This window comes from Octodon degus, unplaced genomic scaffold (assembly GCF_000260255.1).
Source record: "Octodon degus isolate 3935 unplaced genomic scaffold, OctDeg1.0 scaffold00004, whole genome shotgun sequence".
Taxonomy (NCBI): Eukaryota; Metazoa; Chordata; class Mammalia; order Rodentia; family Octodontidae; genus Octodon; species Octodon degus.
The window spans coordinates 31673147-31690496 of NW_004524580.1; the positions used below are offsets into that span (position 1 = coordinate 31673147).

Below are 17350 nucleotides of genomic sequence, written 5' to 3' on the forward strand. Positions count from 1 at the left end.
GGGGGGGGGTGAAGAGTAGCTCCGCCTTCCCAGCACTGCTTTTGTGCTCTTCTTTTCCAGTCCTCAGCCCCTCCCCAGCCTGTTCCCTTCTCTGCCTTCCTGGGGAGGGCCTCTTTCCTCTCAGTGCCCAGAACCTGGGGTTCAGCCCCTCCCTCACCCCTACACCTGCACAGACCCAGGCAGCCCAGTCCGGCCCAAGCCCGCTGCAGCCTACTCTTTCTTGCAGACACGTGCCTGCTGCGCCGGCTTCTTCGGGGAGCAGTGCCAGGCCTGCCCTGGGCAGCGCGGGGACGTGTGCTTCGGGAATGGCATCTGCATGGACGGCATGAACGGCACGGGCAGGTGCGAGTGCGGCCCCAGCTTCAGCGGCACAGCCTGCGAGACCTGTGTGGATGGCAAGTACGGCGTCCACTGCGACCAAGGTGCGCACCAGGGTGTCCGGGTCCCCTCCAGGCCTCACCCCGAAGCTGCGTCCCACCAGTACTGTGGGTGCTGGGCATTGAGTGACATCCTAGGTCCATTGTTATTTATAATTTTGAGACAGCTCAGCACGGTCGTGCACGCCTTTAGCCCCAGCATTCAGGAGGCCGAGGCAGGAAGATCACCGTGAGCTTGAGGCCAACCTGGGCTACAGAGTGAGTTCAAGGCCAGCCTGAAGTACAAAGCAACACCCTGCCTAAAAAAAAATTAAGACAGGCTCTCCCTAAATCCATAAATTTCCCAGACCGAGTTCTAACTTGAAATCTTCCTGCCTCCGCCCCCCAGAGTGCCGGTGTGTGCTGCCATGCCTGGCTCTGTCGTGAATTTTAAGACCCTCCAAGTCGTGTCATATCCATAGAGCTGTGTTTCTAAACATTTTCAGTCACTGACCCGGGCCTTCCAACCCACCGCATCTCTCACTGGCTGTGCAGCAATCTTCAGGGCTAACTTTCTGTGCAGATGTTGCTCCACAGTTGGAAAACAGCGAGGCCCACATCACTTCATTCGCTCTGATGAGGAACCTTACATATTAGACATCGCTGTGACTGTTTCCCAGGTGCAGATATGAAGGCCGAAAAGGCTGTACTCCCAGCACTCTGGGAGACCAAAGCAGGATTGCAAATTCAGGCCCAGCTTGGCCACATTAACAACTTGGCAAGATCCTGTCTCAAAATACAAAATGAGGGCCGGCCAAATAGCTCAGCGGATTAAAGCATCTGCTTAGACTCAGGGGCCAGGAGTTCAATCCCCAGGGCTGCCTTGCCGACCCCGCCCCCTGGGGTGTGCTGACATGGAGATTGAGACTGGGTGTGGTGGCGCATGCCTGTAATCCCAGCATTTGAGAGGCTGTAAACAGGAGGATCGCTATGAGTCTGATCTACGTAGTGAGACCCTGTACACCTTGTCCTAAATAAAATAAAAATGAAATAAGGTAGGACGTAGCTCAGTGCGAAGGCCTCGCGTTCACTCCCAGGACAGAAAAATGAAAACTGCTGATGAGAGCAGAACAAGATTCCGGTTCGGGCCTTCCCGCCTGGGGCAAGCTGTCCCCACCACCAATGCACAGACCACTGCTGATTTGCCATCCTTGGCCATCTGCTCTGCTCTTGCAAAAATAGCCTTGAGCCAAAGTCCACTGCTTTTTCCACCTGACTTCGCTGGCCCCAGGGATTAGAGGGAGATCGTAAGGGGCAGGAGAAACTTCCTGTCCCACAACCATCGTTGTTCTTCTCCCACAGCTCATAAATTTAGCAATCACTGTTTTCTCATCAGCTGGTCTAACTCAGACAAATTAAAGTGTAGTGCAGTAATTAAAATGGGGCCGTACAGCATACCACTGGAGTGAGTGTGGATTTCCCCCATGTGTTTGGAAGAATGATACTCTTGCATGTGGTCTGCAGTTCCTAACCAAAAATCCATGGACGACCCTCACACCTCCAAGTTTGAATGTTTTGGGGGAAGAAAGCTTCCATAGCTTTTCCCAGTTCTCAGAGAAGTTCGTGAGCTTGCTGTGAAACACAGGAATCAACACTTCCATGTTGTTGAAGAAGGTAGTGAACACCAGGTTTACATAAGCCAGTACCAAAAGGCTTCTATCGGGGTTCCCTCCCAAGGGGCTGGTGTAACTCAGGATTCTCAGACAAAATGCCACAGAGTCATGCAGTTCCAGAAGTGTGCTGTAGGGGGCGCTGCAGAGGCATAACCAGGCTCACCTGGTCCCAGGCCTGTGTCCCCACCCCTCCTGAGAGGCCAACGCCCGCAGGTGAGGGACAAACATGCCAAATCAGGTGGAAAAACACAGTACTGCACGCAGCAAGCAGTGCATGAGGTGTCCAGCGCTGCCAGGGTCTGACCATTTGTGGGCGTTTTTCCACTCAGCGTGTTCTTGTGTCCACGGGAGATGCAGCCAGGGACCCTCGGGTGACGGCTCCTGTGAATGTGACGTGGGCTGGCAGGGCGTAAAATGCGACAGAGGTAAGCGTGAGCCTTCGTGTTCCTGCCCTGCTGTCTGCCTGCTTCTCTGCCACTACATTTTCTTTCTAAATAGAAATGGCACCTTTACTGCTTTTCTTTCTTTTTTCTTTTTCTTTCTTTTTTTTTCTGAACCAGGGATTGAACTCAGGCCCTTGCACTTGCCAAGGAAGTGCTTACCCCACTGTGCCATCTCCCCAGACCCTTTTATTGCTTTTCTAACAATAAACAATTGCCTCTTGCAGCAAGTGGTTTGTAAAAACAAAGAAAAGAAAAAGAAAAAAATAACTTGTTTTACTGCTCAGGCCAGAAAAAGCTCTTACTGGGTTTATGCATCGCTTCCAGCCTCCTACCGGTTGTGCCGTGTTCCATGACCGGCTGCCAAGCTCCACAATAGCTACGGGACATTTTGCCCTGGGGAGGGACAAATGTCGTCAATTCTAATGGTTTTGTAGTGCTAAGGAGAAAGCCCAGGGCTCTGCACATGCAGGGGACGCGCGCTACCCCAGAGCTACGCCCACTGCCCAGCTGCAGGTTTTGAAACCCATTTCCCATCAAGAACCCCGCGGCGGTGAGCAGGCCTCCCCGGGTCCTTCCGCGGTCGCGTCGTGGTTCCTTTTCCAGGGACGGAAGGTTTCCTGCTCGTGGCCAAGGTGCCCGCCGGCGGCGCTGCCCATGAGCCTCCTCTTTGAGGCCTTAGAAGGCCATGGCCTCGGCTCTCCCCATGTCCCATCTCCATGTGCAAGTTCAGGATGGGAGACGGAGGAGCATTTCCAGGGCGTGGAGTAGCGCGCAGGGGTGGGGAGGCTGCCAGAGGGGGTGGGGGCGGATGAGGAGCCAGGGGGAGGAGTGGGTGGCGGCAGGGCAAGGCCCATCCATCAGCTGGGAGGCAGGGCCTTCCCGGAGGCTCTGGGAGCCCTGGAGGGAGGAACAGGACGGCACGGTGACCTTAACTTTGGGCAAGAGGAATCCTGGGGCACTGGATTGGCAGGGATACTATGGAGGTGGCATCAGACGTGCCCCTCCTCTGTGCCAGGACCAGGAAGGAGCCCCCAGGCGCCTGTTGCTCCGCGACAGCTCCGGGGCTGAGGACATCGCCACTCATGGCTGCAGCGATGGTGCAGCCGAGGGAAGGCAGAGGAGGAGATGGGTGACAAGCTCACGCGCAAGGGCTAAGGGATCCCGGGACAGGTTTCCGGTGATGGGGCTCAGAGCCCGGATGTGGAGCCTGGGGGAAGAGAGCAGGAGTGATAGGTCACACAGCCCTGCGGAATGCCTGACACGACACAACAGGGCGCTCCAGCTTCTGCGCTTGTAAGTGCTGTGATAGAGGACCAGCCCGTCTAAAGGGCCGGGGGCAGGGCAGGGCAAGTGAACTCAGGCAGCCGGGTCAGGTGAGGCAGCGACTGAGGGAAGCAGGGGAAGGGAAGCGAGTGGGGCTCAGAATGGCTCTAGATCACAACTCAGGCCTGGACACAATCAGGTGGAGGTGCCCCGGATGTGTTGGCTCGTTCATGCATTCTGCAGATAGCCAGCAAGCTCCCGCTGGCTCTGGGTGACGTGGACATCACAGGAGGCCCAGTGTGGCCTCTGCCCACAGCAGTCTGCATTCCAGGGGCACCAAGTGCAAAAGCCTCAGTGGCAAGGGGCACAGGCTCATCACCCACTGGCACCTGCCCAGTTGTCCAGCTCCTTTCCCTGTCCCGGTGCACATGCTTCCCAAGGGGTTTCCAGTTTAAGAGGGGAAATAGCTGTAAAGACAGGAAAAAAGTTGTACATGAGAACAAAGGAAAGACTAGAAAAGTAAGTCACCTTCGTCCACCTACGTACTCCCCGACCCTGAGTCATGGCAGACATCACCAATCGATTGTTGCACACCCTCCCTCTGTGGTTGTATAGAAAGAGAAAGCAGACCTTTCTCCAAAGAACACCCCATGGAGTCACTACCAATTGATGGAACTTGGTTTTAAAGCTTTAAAGCAGGTTCAGAGAGGGTTCTGGGACCTAAAAGATGATTGAGATTCCCATAGGTAGACTAGAAAGAAGGGGATTCCGAGGCTCGAGGAAGCACACAAATAAGAAGCACAACATTCCCTTGCATTCATCTGCTGCAACCTACTTGGACTTATAAATGTCCCATCTAACACAAAACAGATCCTTCTGGGGGTCAGGGCCCTGTACCCAGACCTGTGTGACAGGACCCAGGGCTCGGGAGCCTGCTGCCAGCTTAAACGCTCTGCCCAAAGGGGATTCTTTCCTCACCTCTAATGATATCATATTTTCCAGATGAGAAATATCTTTTAGCTGGGCATCTAGGGGCAATAACCTATACTGAATTTACAGGAAATTTAGAAATGAATGCAACAAGTGTGCACTGTGTCCCCGTTGTGTTCCAGGCCCTGGGCTGTTGCTACACGTGCCAAAAAAAAAAAAAAAATGCGTTTAATATTACTTACAGTGTAATTAAGAGTTTTCTTGTTTATGCCTCTCCATAATAAGACAGCAGAAAACTAGAATGAATAAAGTCAAAAAGAATAACAGGATAAACGTAAATAAAAGTAGAAAAGGAAGACCTAGGGGAGGACACCCACCAACACCGGGACGTTCGAGCCCATTGTGTTCAAGGTGAATTCTGTGTTTTGCTCGCCCTCCATCCTCAGTGCCCAGCAAGGAGCCTGGGCGACAGGAAACACTGCACGAGCGCATTTGAGCCTGAAGGCTGGCTCTGAGCTCCATGGCAGCGGGCGCGAAGAGAGGTCCACCCCGTCGTGGGTCCACACGGCCAGTGCGCCGCCAGCTCTTCCCCAGGGATTCACCCTTTTCCAAGCACCAAGTTCTCAAAGCAGATTCCCAAGTGCTCAAGTGCGAGCTGACTTTGTACCTGCTTCTCTTCCAGCTGTCACAGAAGACAACTGCAATGGAACATGCCACACCAGCGCCAAGTAGGTGCCCTCTGGTGCCCTTAGGGACCATGCGAGGGGTTCCTAGCAGTGTCCAACCCGGGGCCCATCCTCAGGGAAGAGGTTTCCTGACACCATTTCAGAGATCCAGGATAAATCTAAGTATGACAGTGACTCAGCAGGCCTCCCCTGACCTCCCCAGCACGCTGACAAAACTGACAGTCATTGTTCCCAGCCCCCAAGGCAGGATGCTCAGGCCGAGGCTGTTGGAGGCTTCAGGTTCCCCTTGGTCCAGAAGCGCAGCCACGCCCTCCTGGCTCCTACCCCCAGCCCCTCCAGACCCACATGCCAGGGGACGGGGGCAGCTGGTGAAGAGCCCAGTAGCTGGAGTGATACCCGAGCTCTGGTCACCTCCGTGTCCTTCACTGATTCGTGACCTTGAGTCCATTATGACACCAAGCCTCAGCATCTTCATCTGCAAGGGGAAAGAAGAGTCCCCGCCTGCCAGGGCTATGGGACAGTGCGTGGGTGACAAGGATTTGTGTGACGTTCACTGCCAGCGCACTGGCCACTCTGTGATGGTCGGTAGCTGTTTCCTTGTCCCAGTGCAGACACTGTTGTCTGCCCCTGCCACAGGGCTGTGTCAAGAGCAGAGGTGGATCCCGGGATGCTGGGAGGAAGGTGCTGCAAGTGGGGTGTTGAGCACCTTCAGCCAACGCCATTTGCCCCTCTCGTGGCAGCTGCCTTGTCCAGCCGGATGGCACAGCCTCATGCAGATGTGCAGCTGGATTCCAAGGGAACGGGACTGTCTGCAAAGGCAAGTGAAGGAGTACGCCGGGGCCAGCCAGGCTTGCATGGACACTGGCATATCTGTGTGGCTGGGGCTAAAGGGCTTCCTCCCTGGCACAGCCATAACTGGGCAGCTGGTGGTGCCTGGGACCAGAAGCCACCTGCTCAGGCACAGATGTGCTGGCTTGGGGATGGGTGGGAGGCGGCGCCCGCTTCTGACATGCAGTTAGTTCGACCACAGTCCAAGCAGGCTCCTGTTCTCCCAAGGAATGGAAACTGCCCAGCAGCTCTAACAGTCAGGATTTCATTGACCAAGAGTGAAGCCCAGACAATACCTCCCAAGGCAAGGCTAAGGGGTCGACTGCTCAAGCCTGTGGCCAGTTCAGAAAAAGGATTAAGCTCTGTGCCTTCCTCCTACTGACCCTGTTGCCTTGTGTGGAGCCTCTAACTGTTCAGAGCCCTGTTAGGTCATTTGTCAGCGGACAAAACCATCTTCCTCGCTTTGCTGAGGTTCCGCGGCCTCTGCACAGCCAGTGGCAGAAGCGAGCAGCTGTGAGCCCCCAGCCTTTCTTAGAGTCCCGGGCTGGAGTTCTTACAAGGTATGTGGCCTCGGTAAAGGTGCCACATGCTCTCTGCACCACTGTTTTCATCTGAAAGTTGGGGATCACAGGAGCGGCCCCCTCGCTGGGATTTGGGATACAACCTGATGAACACGGGGCTAGGAAGCGTGAATTCCTCTTCTTACGGAGCCAAGCGTGGTGCTAGATGAACACACTCTTTGCACCATTCATCTTGTGTGTGGCAGGAGTTAGTCCAGACTATACAGTGATCTCTCCGGCTCCTCCCTTACCCCTGGGGCTTCTCCCAGGATACCAGGTGCCAGGTGGTATGGACATATCTTCCACTTCTCCAAGATCCCCAAAGGCATTCACGGGTCCCTCTGCCCTTTGTGTCCCCTTCCGGTCTGCATCTTCTCTCCCACCATAGCCATCAACGCCTGTGAGACCCGCAACGGAGGATGCTCGTCCAAGGCAGACTGTAAAAGAACCACCCCAGGGAGCCGGGTGTGCGTATGCAAGGCGGGCTACACCGGCGATGGCATCGTGTGCCTCGGTAGGGGACCACCCCTCGCCCCCTGGGGAGGCGGACCCGTGTGTGGGCCCCTAGTGCTGGGACACTCAGGGTATCTTAAGATGATGAGACTGCAGGGCTGAGAAGGTACACCACACCCAAAAATCACATTGGAAAGAGAACCAGGGAGATTTGTCCAATTAAAAATTATAATGGTGGTAGGGGCCAGGGAGATGGCTCAGTAGAATAAGCGCTTCCCTGGCAAGTGCAAGGGCCTGAGTTCAATCCCCAGGTCTGCAAGAAAATTTAAAAAAAGAAAGAAGAAGAACAAAGGGGGGAAAAAAAATATATATATACATATATATATATATATGTATATATATATAATGGTGATTGTATTTTTAAACTTTCATTAGTTCTTTTTGTGTGTGTATGTGTCCAATAAGCACATTCTTGTTGCAAAAAAATCACAGAAGACACAACACACTGGGGTAAAAACTTTGAGCAAAACTATCTTTATGTGACCTCACTTTGCCATGTACATAGGTACATTTTAAACAAAAACAGTGTCTCGCGACACACTCTGTTCCCTGTGCTTGGCAGCATAACATGTTACTTTCTCTGGAAAAATAAGGATCCTGCCGCCTCATTATTTTAAGAGCTGCACGGCGTTCTGCTGGAAAGCCGTGCCGTAGTAAGTTGTAGGAATTTTAGCTTTTCACCTGGAAAATACAAATGTATGAAGCGCAGCAGCAGGAGGAGCACAGTAAGGCCACTTCCTCGCTGTCTGCCCTCGCTGATCCACCTTCTGCACACTCGCTTTAGCATGTCCTCCTCTGAGTGCACACTCTTTACTTAGCATTTGCGAGAGCTACACACGTATTGTGTCACCCTGGTCTCTAATAATGGAGGGTGTTTCCCGGGAACAAGGGATGTCTCTGACCTGACCCAAGCACAGTGAGCCACGCCAGTCACCTCTCACTGAGATCACACCTTTGTCTAAGGTCCCCTGGTGTCCTGATTTTGTTGGTTGCACCTCAGCATCCTTTTGGACACTGTTCTCTGCAGTGCTGGCCCAGTCCAGGGCCAGAGCCCCTCTGCTTGCTTCATCTTTCATGACACTGGCATTTGAGAGAGTATCATGCGTCATGCCAGTCTTTTGTCCTTTGACAGCACATCCTTTATGGGGATTCTTCTTAGGCTTTTCCATGACCAGATTCACTTTGTGCCTTGCCAGCCCAAACGTCGCCCAAGTGACACCACACCCTTCTCGGGTGAGCACAGGACTCCCAAGATTTCCATCCGCCTCTCGCTTGGGATGTGAATGCTGACCACTCTGTCAAAGTGCTGCTGTCTGGATTTTCCTCTGTGCAGTTATTTTTCCCCTTTGCTACTAAAAGCAATTGATGGAGAGACACGTTAACAGCCAAAATACTTCTTGTCAAGGCCCTCTTGGTCTTTCTCCAAACGCCCTCTTGAATTTAGCGTCTCTTGCTGATTTTTCTCTGGGCCAGTCTAGATCATGCTGGTGGACATGACTTAGGGTTTCGTCTCTTGGTTCTTTCAGTCGTAGCACTGGTGGACTAGACTCTGAGTTCAAATCCCCTGTTGCCCATGCTCACGTTCGCTCCACAGAGGGACAGATCTCAGCCCTCAGACCCCAACCCCACTGGGATTAGCCCGTCCCAGAGAAGCTGTTCTGCTCTCCTCTGCCTCTGAGCTGCCAGCAAACTAAATCACACATGACACCCACAGCTGCCGGTCAGGTAGCGGCCCTCACAACAGGAGACCTGATGCTGGGGCTGTTGGCTGCTGGCTCTGTTTTGTAGAAATCAACCCATGTTTGGAGAACCACGGTGGCTGCGACAGGAATGCCGAGTGCACACACACGGGACCCAATCAGGTGGGCTGGCCTCACCTCCAGTCGGTTAGACACAGGCCTGAGGGAAAGAATAGGTTAGCGGCTCAGGGTTCAGGGCTGTGGGATGCTTGAACGGCTCTAGCAGACCCGAGGCACCGGAAGTTGGGCTCAGCGGGTGCAATGAGCAGGAACGGATCATTCGTGAGAGTGGGTGGGAGAGTGGCACGGAGCGTGGCTTCCTTCCGCCCATGCCCTGGGATGTCAAAAAGAGTCATGGCCCTGGAGGCGAGGGACCAAAGAAGATGAGAAAGTCATCTTGGTAGCAAAGATAAGGCAGGTGTGAGGTGACTTCTATTAAATGTGCTACAAAATCAGGTGGCCACGAGCAGTCCTGGGGGGAGGGGGGGTCAATCCCCATGGATCTGGGGGGCCCTGACCCCTCTGCCTCTGCTCCCGGACAGGCTGTCTGCAACTGTTTGCCCACCTACACCGGCGACGGGAAGGCCTGCACACACATCAACGTCTGCCTGACCGTGAGTAGGCCTGCGCCGCGGCCTCTGGGTCTGGGGTAGAGCTGGTCGGGGCTCGCCCCGCGCCAGTGACAACCCAAAGCCAGCAGGACTGTCTGTTCCCCAAGGGCAGGCCCTGCCAAGTAGCCCTCATGAGTCAGCTAAACAAGCTCGACACACAGTCCAAAATGGGTTCCCTGGCCAGGATGATGGCTTGAAGGCTGTTGTTGGTTAGTGCGTTCTGCTGTGCTCCCTGCGTGCGTACTGGGGAGCAGGACAAATGCCTTAAAAACGTAAAATGGTAAGCTCTGATCAAAGCACAACTATGGTGACAGCAAAGCGATCAGTGGCTTCCAGGAGTGGAGGCATGACGGATGCAGGCAGGGCGCAGCAGGACTTCGGGCACTGGCTGCTCCATGCTGCGCTGTCGTGTGGGTACAGCTCACCATGTGTTTCCCCAAACTCACAGACTGACAAGCTGTGTCAGCCATCCCCATTCCTCGGACAAAAAACCTGACCCAGTGACCTTAAGGAAAAGGGATTTATTTGGCTCATGGCTTCAGATAGCTCGGTCCATGGGGGGCTGGCTCCAAGGCAGGGCGGCCTAGAAAGGGCTGGTGGAGGAGGGCTGCTTGGCCAGTACAACCAGGAGCAGCGAGGTGGGAAGGAGGGAGGGAGGGAGGGAGGGAGGAAGGAAGGAAGGAAGGAAGGAAGGAAGGAAGGAAGGAAGGAAGGAAAGAAAGAAAGAAAAAAGAGAGAGGGAAGGAGGGAGAGAGGGAAAGAGGAAAGGAGGGAGGGAAAGGAGGGGGAGGGAGAGAAGAAAGCAGGGAGGAAGGAAGGAGGGAGGGAAAGGAGGAGGGAGGAAGGGAGGAAGACAGGCAGGGAAAGAGGAAGAAGGGAAAGAGGGAGAGAGGGAAGGAAGGAGAGAGAGAAAGAGGGAAGAAGGGAGGAATGGAGGGAGAGAGAAGAAAGCAGGGAGGAGGGAAGGAGAGAGGGAGGGAGGGAGGGAGGGAGGGAGGGAGGGAGCGAAAGAAGGAAGGAGGAGGGAGGGAAAAGAGGAGGGAGGAAGAAAGACAGGGAGGGAAAGAGGAAGGAGGGAGGGAGAGAGGAGTGGGGGCAGAGACAGAGATGATTCAAGATAACACCTCACACAAAGAATTCTGGGATTCTGTGAGCTAATATCCATACAGTATTTCGGGGGTCTTTGGGAAATGCTAGCTTTTATTATTATGAATACGATCAGAGCATCCCATCCTCCTCGCCACCTCCTGGGCTGAGACCCCTCCCAGCCCTCGCCTCCTGCGCGGGTCCTTGCCGTGGTTCAGGCAGGGTCCACCCCCGCTACTCTGGGAACCTACCTGACCTCCAAGCATGCAGGAGCTTCCACAAGCTCTAAGCCACAGGGCCTCCCGAGGTCGGATCGCAGCTGTGTGCTACCTGTGGCCCGTTACTGTGAACTAGTTGGACACTGTGGCTGCCCATTGCAGGTAGACTGTCAGCTCTTTGAAGATAGGGGCCACGTTTGTTGCTGTGGTGTAAACCCCACTCGGTATTAATGCGCCTTGTCCCAGGCACTATTCTGTGCCCCAGAAACTCATCAGTGACCCTTAGCACTGTCTCTATTTAGGAAGAAGCAGATACTAAATGTATCAATAAATGCATTTATTTAAAAAGAATTTTAGGTCGTAACATTCATGAGGGAACTTGCTGCAAATGGGGTGGACTCCAAAGAATAGGGAATCCTGGGCCAGGGAGCCGGGGACGTAACTCAGTGGCATAAGCGCCAGCCTGGCAAGTACAATGTCCTGAGTTCGATTCCTGATACAAAAAAAAAAAAAAAAAAAAAAATCTCTTGCTCATGGTTCTGAAGGGCGGGAGGTCCAAACTTAAGGCACCGACAGATTCTGTGTCCGCTAAGAGGCTGCTTCCTGTCTCATAGGTGGTGTCTGCAGGGTGTGTGTATGTGTGTCTCTCTGTCTGTCTGTCTGTCTGTCTGTCTGTCTGTCTGTCTGTCTGTGTGCGTGTGTCTCTGCAGGGTGTGGTATGTGTATGTGTGTGTGCATTGTGTGGGCACACACGTGTGCCCTCGCTTGGTGGAGGGGATGGCTGAGCTCCTAAAGGTACCAAGCCACTCATGAGTGGACCCAGTGACCTCCCAGGCCCACTCCTTCCTGAGAGCGTCACCTTAGGGTTTTAACGCAGGAATTGCGCTGGCAGATGTAGACCTGGGGGCTCTGGTGGCCACTGTGTGGGACAGGGGCCGGGAGCTCTCAGCGGGGGTGGCCAGAGGATGCACAGTGACAGAAGGGCCTCTGTCCTTCTGTGTCTGTAGGGCCCAGGAGTAGGAGCTGACTGCTGCAGAGGCAGGGGCCATGACAGGGAGGACACTCAGGGCTGAGACACCAGCTGTCACCTCCAGCGGGAGGGACACTAATGGTGCCAGAGAAGCGTAGGCGCCGGGTGAGCTGCTGACGGTCCCAGTGATGAACCGATTTTGATAAATAACCAAATGAGCCTTGAGAGACTGCTCCTTAAAATATAGTATTGCATCTCCCAGTCGGAGAACATATTATACGGCTTTCAGACCACATGTCAGAAAAAAAAGTGTCTCAGAAAATGTAATTTTGCTGTGAATGCCATACTTTTTTACTGAAAATGTTGACAATTTTGCTTTCAAATTTTTATGGACCATTTGCAAATTATAAACATAATTTAATAAAAACTTTAGCCAAACACCAGTACCTTTCTAGTTAATGTCCAAGTGCTGAGAAACTTCTGATTTGGAGATTTCTAATTTGGGTTTTCCTGGAAGGATCGATGGGATGGGTCTGAGGGCCTGTCAGGTAGCCCTGACAGCAAGGAATTAAACAGCGACTTTCAGAAAACAACAAATAATGCTGGCTGTTATAGTCAGACAAAAAGTCATTTTTTTTTTCTGTTTTAAGGTATTTTTTGCTTTTGTTTTCTGTGGTGCTGGGAACTGAGCCCAGGGCCTTGGCCCTGGAAAGCAAGCGCTCCCTCTACCCCAAGCTGCACCCCAGCCCCCAAGCAGTAAAGTTCAACAGAGGAACGTGGGCAGAGCTGCCAGACCTTCTGACCCATCCCCCACCCCTTGCACTTTCACCAGAAAAACGGCGGCTGCAGCCCCAACGCCATCTGCAAGCACACGGAGACAGGCGAGAGGACCTGCACCTGCAAGCAGAACTACACGGGAGACGGGCTCACCTGCCGGGGCTCCATCTACGAGGTACACATCCGAGGCCAGACCAGGAGGCTTCGTGGAACACAGAGCTGCCCCCAAATGGGGAAGGCTGTGTTTATATGACTCGACAATGAAAGGCAATGTGGCCTACCCGAGGGAATCAGTTGGGCCTGGAAAGAGCGTGGCATGATTAAGGTTGACGGTAAGCGAGGCCCGGTGGCATCCACCTGCAGCCCCAGCCCTCGGGAGGCTGAGGCAGGAGGGTTGCTTCAAGTTTGAGGTCAGCCAGGGCTGCAAAGTGAGCTCGAGGCCAGCCTGTCTTGAAAAGAAAAGAACACAGATCAGGAACGCTTGGGTTTGGGCTCAGTTCCGCCGGGTGGTGCCGCAGGGAATCTGAGCACACTATGTTACCTCTCCTGGTGTTTAAAGCTATAAAAGAAGCTAATAATGGCGCCAACCCTAGCAGGTTATTAAAGGATGAAGCAGCGTGTGTGTAAAGACCCAGAGCACACGGCTCCAGAGCACTGCTGTCGTGTGGATTGCTCTGTGTGTGTGTGTGCGCGCGCGTGTGTTGGGAGTGTGCCCAGCCGTGTTCACCCGGGTAGGACATAGAACATGAGAGGGTATGATGCTAGATTTCTACCTGTCACTCTAAATGGGCGTTCTGGTTGATCGAATATTCTTGCTGAATCTTCTGTAAGCCTACTACCAATTTCTTAGACTAGGTCAACTAGATTTGAAAGACTTCTAACATAGCCGAGCACAATTTTAAAATGCCCTCCCGTTAGAGCTCAGAGGCTTTTGGAAGTAGCTGACTCTCGGATGAATCAGATGGAGAGTCCAGAAAGGGGTAGTGGTCGAGGTGCGTCCGCACCGCCGTCTCGGCTCTCCTGCAAGGCCGTGCTCCCGAGACCTACGCTGTGGGTCTCTGATGGCAGACCCCCGCAACTTCAGAGAAGTCGCCCTTTGCAACAGCGCCGCTCTCCGTGTGCGTGCAGTCCCCAGGCCTTAAGCAAAGCTGCCTGTCTCTGTTCACAGGAGCTCCCCAAAGACCCGCGGACGTCCCAGTATTTCTTCCAGCTGCAGGTAGGAACTCGTGGTTCTCTCCTCCTGAGCCTGGGCCTTGGGCTAATGGGCAGCTCCATGCAGGGCACTTGCCTAGTATGTGCCCAGCGTGGGCTGGCAAAAAAGAAAGTTACAAACTTTGCGTCTCAGATCTGCACTGCAGCAGCACCCAGAGCTGGTGAAGGAGGAAGGAAAGTCCGGAACCTGGATTTCTGGGATAAGCCTGTTGGTGGTCATTTGTGAACAGTGTGGGCAGCACTGGCCCTGTTTCACTGAAAGTAACGATGCAGTCAGGTGCCACATACCACTGTTTCTGCCGGCACCACACACATGTACAATGGTGTGGGTGCACATGATTATGGAGCAGACGGTTTGCCATCACCCTCTGACATCATTGCCACAATGATGGCAGAGGATGGTGACATCATAATCATGGTGATGTCATAATCATGGTGATGTCATAATCATGGTGATGTCATAACTGCAATGACATCATTGCAATGCTCTTATGTGTCCGTGGCACCCTATTATATGGTGGGTACATGTCATGGTAGCACCGTGACGACATCACAGTGTGTTGTGGCAGTGGCCTGCCCTGCAGTGGTGATGTCATGTGTGTTGATGCCCCACCATGCAATAGTGACCTTTGTACGGAGCGGCACTAGTGTTAACAAACCTAGGCCACTGTCCATGTTTCTGTATTCCTGTTTAACAAAAATGTTTAAAAATATTTTAAATAGAAAAATGTTTATAGAGTATAAGGAAAACGTGTACAGTTTGTGTTTTCAGCTGTTAGTAGAGAAGAATCAAAAAGCTTAAAAAATATATAATGTATAAAGTAAAAAGGCCACAGGAGACTGGGCTTATCATTGAAGAAAGACAAGACAGTAAACTGAGCACCACCCACGTGGACAGCACAGTGGACTTCACGGCCAAGGCCGTGCCCACTCCCGAGTCCCGGAGCAGCTCCCTGGCCCTCGAGCTCCTCCCTGCCAGTGCTGTCTGCTGGGGCACTGCGCTTCCTCCTCCTCAGCGTAGCTTCCTCCTGTAGTGCGGCCTGCTCCTCCTAGAGCGGCTTCCCTGCACCCCTTCTGTTTAGACCTCAGGCTCGCATCCACTCGAGCCATGTCACTGCGGCCTGCAGCAGCCAGAGCAACAACAGCTGGGCAGGTCACAGCTGGGCGCCTCCAGCTGCTCCACACAGCGGGGGGTTCTGGCCTCCTGCGGCACCACGATCACCCAGAGCCGTTGCTCAGAATGTATCCTGGTTGAGGGGCACCCCACTGCAGGTGAAAAGACCCCCTTCTTCTCAGGGGGGCAAAGAAATGTGCCAGGACAAGGAGTTAGCACTTCAGGCGGAAATGGGAGTTCTGCCCTTGCTGGAAAGCGTATGCCTGGATCGATTCCAGACATGCTGGAGGATGAGGCGTTAGTCCACAGAACACGATCGTGAACACGAGAAGAAAATATAGCTGCAGTAGCCATGGGGGCCTGGAGCTGCAAAAAGACAGTCGTAGCTGGGGAGCGTACACACATATACATGTATGCATGTGTACATGTGTGTATAATGCACAGTTCCTTTGCTTACAGAGTGCTGTGTGTGCATCATATATGTGTGTACGCATGTGTCTGTGGGTACATATATGTATATGCATGCATGTGTACAATATGTGTGTATATGTGTGCACATATGGGTGTGTATTATATATGAATATGTATTTGCATGTATGTATATATGATTGTGTGTATATGTGTGTATATATATGTGTATATGGATGTATACATGTGTAGAAGCATGCATATATTGCATTATTGTGTATGGGCATGTGTATGTATTACATGTGTGTATATGTGCATGTGTACTATATATGTATGTACATGTGTATATATGTATATGTGTGTATGTATGTGTGCATGTGTGTATATGTGTATATGTGTGTATTGTATGTGTATATGCATGTATATATACATATGTATATATGATTTTATGTGTGCATGTGTATATGTGTACATATGTTTATGTGTGTATGTGTATATGCATGTATATACATGTATTACATGTATATGCATGTTTGTGTGTATATGCATGTATATACATGTGTGTGTACATATGTACAATTCTCTTGATTACATAAAGTACTGGCATAAAAAAGAGACGCTGAAAAAGAAAACCCAAAAGCACAAGGACTCACTTCCAGCTGGTGACAGGATGGGGGCCCTAGTCATTTTCTACCCCGTGCTACATTTTCACAATCTTTAACACAAGCAGGTGCTGGGTTTTGGTGGCTGTGGCCCGAGGATCTCACCGTGTAGCCCCGGCTGACCCCACCCTCGTGGCAATCCTCCTGCCTCAGCCTTTGAGGTGGTGGGATTACAGACAGACGCCCAGCTCTGTGATGGTTTTATAACTAGAAAAAAGCATGATTTTGATGGCAAAGGTCCTGGATCCGATTGGAACTCCAGACAGAGACCCAGGTCTCCACGCTTGGTCTCCTGTCCCTGGCCCTCCCAGTCACCGTTTCGGAGACTCCTCCACATGCTTGAGGGACTGTGCACCTCCTCCCTCCCTCCCTTCTGCAGGAACACAAGGTCCGAGAGCTGGCCGGGCCGGGACCCTTCACTGTGTTCGTTCCTGTATCTGCCGCCTTCAATAAGGAGCCCCGGGTGAGCTCCAGGCTTGAGGCTGGGGGGGGGGGGGCAGGGGACCAAGATAGACTTGGGGACCTTGCATTGGGCAACAATGGTGATGTTTCTGGACAGGACTTTTAGGGTCAGGTAGACTTGGTGAGCAGTTGACGTGATTGTCTCAGTATGGTGACCACTGTCATAGAGAGCACACCCAGGCAGTTTTGGGGGTAGGAATGTGGGCTAGAGGGATTGAAAGAGTTTCCTGTCTTGCAGGACTTATCAGAGCCTTCACTGTCCTGGTATTCAGGGGACCTCCTTTTCCCGGGTCACCCCAGGGAGTAATGACAGCTGACACTTGTTGAGCCCACCAGGCCCTGCTCTGAGGACCTGGCCAGCATCAACTCAGTGGATCCTCCCTCTGTCCCCCAAGTGACAGGCCACTGGTCAGCACTTTTGTTTTTGCTGTGCTGGAATGAACCAGGGAGCGCCCAACGCATGCTCAGCCAGGGCCCCAGCACCAAGCTCCGCCGGCCCCGCAAGGACTCATCTTTTCCCTGCAGCCCCTGCCTGTCTGCACGTAGAGCAGAGCCCAAGAATTTAAACACAACTCGACCTGTCCATTTTTGAAAGCATCCAAGAATTATCATGCAGCAGTGAGAGTCGTATGGGCCTCTAGGACCCTGACGCCCGGGCTGATACTGTCTGTACTTTTCACTCCTGATGGAGAGACTGCTGACCTCCTCCAGCGCTCAAGGCTTGAGGTGCAGCTCGCCCACTGCTCGCCAAGAGTTCCTTCTCTTCTCTTTTCTTCGTCTTCGTCTTCTTCTTCTTCTTCTTCTTCTTCTTCTTCTTCCTCTTCTTCTCCTCCCCCTCC

The 17350-nt window shown here is 52.8% G+C and overlaps 1 protein-coding gene across 2 annotated transcripts in view; it reads left to right on the forward strand.

Moving 5' to 3' along the window:
• Window positions 1–17350, forward strand: part of Stab2 (stabilin 2) — a 157510-nt gene that overhangs the window by 101616 nt on the left and 38544 nt on the right. For both annotated transcript variants that reach the window (XM_023716932.1, XM_023716933.1), the window contains exons 38-47: window positions 227–422; window positions 2359–2454; window positions 5348–5393; window positions 6092–6168; window positions 7128–7253; window positions 9041–9114; window positions 9534–9605; window positions 12709–12828; window positions 13822–13869; window positions 16429–16512. In XM_023716932.1, the coding sequence (XP_023572700.1) occupies window positions 227–422; window positions 2359–2454; window positions 5348–5393; window positions 6092–6168; window positions 7128–7253; window positions 9041–9114; window positions 9534–9605; window positions 12709–12828; window positions 13822–13869; window positions 16429–16512 (939 nt within the window). The remainder of the gene's footprint in view (window positions 1–226; window positions 423–2358; window positions 2455–5347; window positions 5394–6091; window positions 6169–7127; window positions 7254–9040; window positions 9115–9533; window positions 9606–12708; window positions 12829–13821; window positions 13870–16428; window positions 16513–17350) is intronic.